Raw genomic sequence first — 4,168 nt, forward strand, 5'->3', positions numbered from 1 at the left:
GACAGATGCAAGGCAGCCTGCATCGGCATTGGTCCCAGCTCTCCCAGGGTTAGTTATTATGGATGTTATTGTGGGCACCTCAGGATACACAAGCCTAAGAACAAGTCGCTTTGGGAGCCTGAATTCACAGGACTTGCAGATGAGACCAAACATCTACGTAAGGGATTAAAGAAGGAGTGGGAGATAGTGAATCATGAAGGAAAGGGAGACATTTATTTTACACAGTGGAAAGGGCATCTGTGGAAACTGTCTAATTGCTGTGGAAAACCCCTGTAGAAAAATCACTGTAGAAAATAATGGTTTGATTCAGAAAAGAATCTGATCTTGAAACAAAGAGAAAATAGGTTGACCCTTTTCATCTTTTATATCTTTTTATTTCATGGGGATGGGAACCTACCTAGGTCTGCAACCACCACTCCATCAGGCTCTCCTCGAACCTCCCAGCAAAACGTTTATAATCCTTCAGAAGGTTCTACATGGAATCCCTTCGATGATGACAATTTCTCCAAACTCACAGCTGAAGAACTGCTAAACAAGGATTTTGCCAAGCTGGGGGAAGGTGAGTAATTGCTGTCTTTTTGTGATTCTTGAACCTTAACTCTCGAGGGGTATGCCTATGAAAATGTGGGCTTGAGTCTTTCTGTCCCTCAAAGGCTTGACTCTGAAGTATGAATGCAAATCGATTCATATTTTTACCAGAGCAATGAAGTCTTTTTATCCTCAGGAAGTCAAATCTGTTGTGGGTGGTGGCAAGGAGAATGGGAAGCTTTTAGGAAAGATTGGGTAGNTTTTTCTCTTAAGTAAACAAAGTCTGGAGGCAAGTAGTCTTGTGCTGGTAGGGCAGCCCTGCTCCTCGAAGCCCTCAGGAGCCCAGGCTCCTTCAGACTCACGGCTCTTGCCATCCCTACGGTTGTGGCCATGACCTCATGGACCAAAATGGCAGCATCCTGCTCCTAGCAGCAGGACCAAGGAATGGCCAGAGAAGAAGAGAGACAAAGGGCATGCCGTGTATTTCTTAAGGTTTGCGGAAACTGCCATATAGGAACATGCTTATATCTCATGTAAGGCCAGAACGTAGACACATGGCCACACCTGATTGCAGGAAACACTGGGCAGTGGGGTTTTTACTCTGGTTGGCCCTGTGCCCAGCCAAATGTTACATTACCATGGAAAAAAGCAAATGTGAATCTTTGTCACATTCCCCAAATCCATTATCTTGAACTATTTGCTTATTCCTTCTAGTTGTCTTATTGGATTAGCTCATTTGCATACGTTTTATTGTAGAGAGACCATTTTGATGACTAGCTCTAATCACTTTTGAGTTCCCTTTACATATGAAAACCATCCTCTTTGTGTCATCACCCAAGTGTATTCTGGGAAATCCTAGAAAGTATTAGGTAAAGGGGTCCCAAGATCAAATAAGTTTGAGAAACACTGCATTTTATACAGTGTTCTCTTTGAAGTTCTCTGTACATATTCACACAGGAAACTGGAAAGAAATCCACTCAGTATTTTGATCAGTATGTTAAGAGGTAATTTACTCATGAAGTCTTTATTCATAACATAATAACATAACACCCTCTGGGAAATGTTGATTAAGCAGATCAGGAAGGTTTGGATGAGTATGGCGGGGAAAGCTAATCTTGTACTCTTTCTGTCCCTCCCCCATTTTCCCACACTTTAACATGAATCTTTGTTTTTTCTTTTCCTTTTCTAGACTGACAGATCCCATTCCCACCACAGAGACTTCTATTGCGCCTCGCCAGAGGCCTAAAGCTGGGCAGACTCAGCCGAACCCAGGAATCCTTCCCATCCAGCCAGCCCTGACACCGCGCAAGAGGGCCACAGTTCAGCCTCCCCCGCAGGCTGCAGGTCAGTGCGGATGGTTTGAAATTTGGGATACCTCTTTGTTATCCCAGACAATAGAGAAGCCTTAGAAAATCTGGTTTTGCTTCAGGGATGGGTTGCAGAGAGGCACAGAAAGAATAATAGTTTTCCTTGAGGAACAAGAGGTGAGCTGCCATTGAAATTGTACAGCAAGAGGCCAGCAAAAGGGGAGGCCTGTCATTGAATTCTGCGGGGGATCTCCAAGACCACTGAAGCCTGCTGTCCCTTGGCCCTGATTTTGTGGCTTGGTCCACTTATCCCATACCTACCGTTTTAGTTCATATACTTCTCTTTGCCTTTAAAGAAGCAAGACTCACCTCTTTTTGACATAGAAGAATTGTTTCTGTAATGCTCTCTCTTGAATTATCTGTCACTGCTCCATGTTTTGGTATTCTGTTTCTAATGAGGTGACTGAATTTAGTTTCATAAAGAGGACTGATCCAAGTTATCAAGTAACTGAACTCAGATATCACTTCCCCCACAAGGAAGCTGCTTTTGGTGAATTTGGTGGCCATCTACTTATAGCCAGGCATCCAGACTGAGGTTTTGTAATCTGCATGTAAGACATCAAAGGATGCTTTTAATCTGCAGCATGCCAACAAGTGCAAGGATTGTGTTTATATACAATAGCATCAAAAGCCAGCTGAATTTCTAGATATTCAGGATGCTGACTAAAGGAGTGATTGACTAAATGGAATGGTGAATAAGGAAAGACTTTCTGAAGGAGGCATGAATTGAACCTTGTTTTGAAAAATGTGAAGAACATAGTTTAGCAAGAAGGAAAGACCTTCCAGGTGCAAAGACAGTGAGGAGCACATGGATCTTGAGATGATCTGTCCAGTGATCACCCCGTTTCTTGCTTTGGCAAGAAAGAAAGCCGGTTTTGTCCAGAAGAGCTTTGAGCCCTTATGTAGCGTTTCTTCTCATTGCAGGATCCAGCAATCAGCCTGGCCTCTTAGCCACTGTTCCCCAACCAAAAACCCAGCCTCCCCCCAGCCAACCTCTACCACAAGCTCAGCCCAAGCAGCCACAGGCTCCGCCCACCCCACAACAGACACCTTCTGCTCCAGCCCAGGGCCTGCCCACTCAGGCCCAGGCCACGCCCCAGCACCAGCAGCAACTCTTCCTCAAGCAACAGCAGCCACAGCAGCCGCAGCAGCCACAGCAGCCGCAGCAGCAGCAGCAGCAACAGCCACCGCAGCCACCGCAGCAGCAGGCCCAGTCTCAACAGGTAAGGTGGTCAGAGTCTGGCCCTTGCTTTGCATATCTGAGTTGTCACTGTGGAAAGGCCCGCCAGGTACAGGAACCTGCCTGGGGAAGCCTTGGGAAGACAGCCATTAACCATCACATCTGTGCTTCTCCCAGATGCAGATACCATGCAGCACTACTGCGTAGTGGAGCAGTCACTGGATTACTTCCCTGTCACCTTTCTTCTCAGGCCGTGGGAATGCTTTACCTGACCGAGGAGCCTCAGGGAGGGAGCTGTTTAAGGACTCTCTTTTTTTTTCTTTTTCTAACATAATTATAATACCATTATCATACTGACAAAAAATAATAATTTCTCGTCATCACATGTCTACTAGTGTCTAACTCTTTCTCATGTCTTATAATTTAAGTTGGCTTGTTTGAATCAGGATCCAAGCTAGGGCCACATATTGTATTTAGTTATGATATATTTCTACCTCTCATTATCTTTTCATAATTTTTCACATATTTTACTAGGAGCATATTCATTTTACAATGATTAATATATCTTTTAAGTCCCCTTCTAACCATAGGTGCCCTCTCCCTCTCTTTTCCCCCCTTTGTCATTTATTTTTTTGAAGAAACTGGGTCACTTGTCCTGTAGAATTTTCCACATTCTGGATCTGGCTGACAGCATCCCTGTGGTGCTGTTTAATGTGTTTCTTCATCCCCTGTGTACGCTGGTAATTTCCTTAGGCTTGCTTGGTGTTCAGTTCAGTTTGATTATTCTTTGTTTGTCTGGTTATATCACACCAGGGGTATATATGATGTCTATTGTCCTCTCTTTTAATAACATTAAGATCAGTCAGTGGGTTTGGTGTTGTCCACCTGATGCATTCATTTAATGTTCTCCATCAGCTTAGCAGCCATTGCTGATCCTTTATGCTAAGTCCATTAATTCATTAGCAGTGGGAAAATGGTGATATTCTAGCATTCCCTGTTCATTTAGGGGCTAGAATTTTTTTATGAGGAACTTTTTTCATCAACTGTTTGATTATTCCTAGGTACTGTTTGTACAGAAAAGGCAGGAAAAGTG

General features: G+C 44.0%; 1 protein-coding gene across 1 annotated transcript in view; it reads left to right on the forward strand.

Moving 5' to 3' along the window:
* AAK1 (AP2 associated kinase 1) overlaps positions 1 to 4,168 on the forward strand; it is a 195,115-nt gene that overhangs the window by 135,478 nt on the left and 55,469 nt on the right. The window contains exons 11-12 of the mRNA XM_019647614.1: positions 1,718 to 1,872; positions 2,820 to 3,118. Coding sequence (XP_019503159.1) covers positions 1,718 to 1,872; positions 2,820 to 3,118 — 454 coding nt within the window. The remainder of the gene's footprint in view (positions 1 to 1,717; positions 1,873 to 2,819; positions 3,119 to 4,168) is intronic.

This window comes from Hipposideros armiger, unplaced genomic scaffold (assembly GCF_001890085.2).
Source record: "Hipposideros armiger isolate ML-2016 unplaced genomic scaffold, ASM189008v1 scaffold_114, whole genome shotgun sequence".
NCBI lineage: Eukaryota > Metazoa > Chordata > Mammalia > Chiroptera > Hipposideridae > Hipposideros > Hipposideros armiger.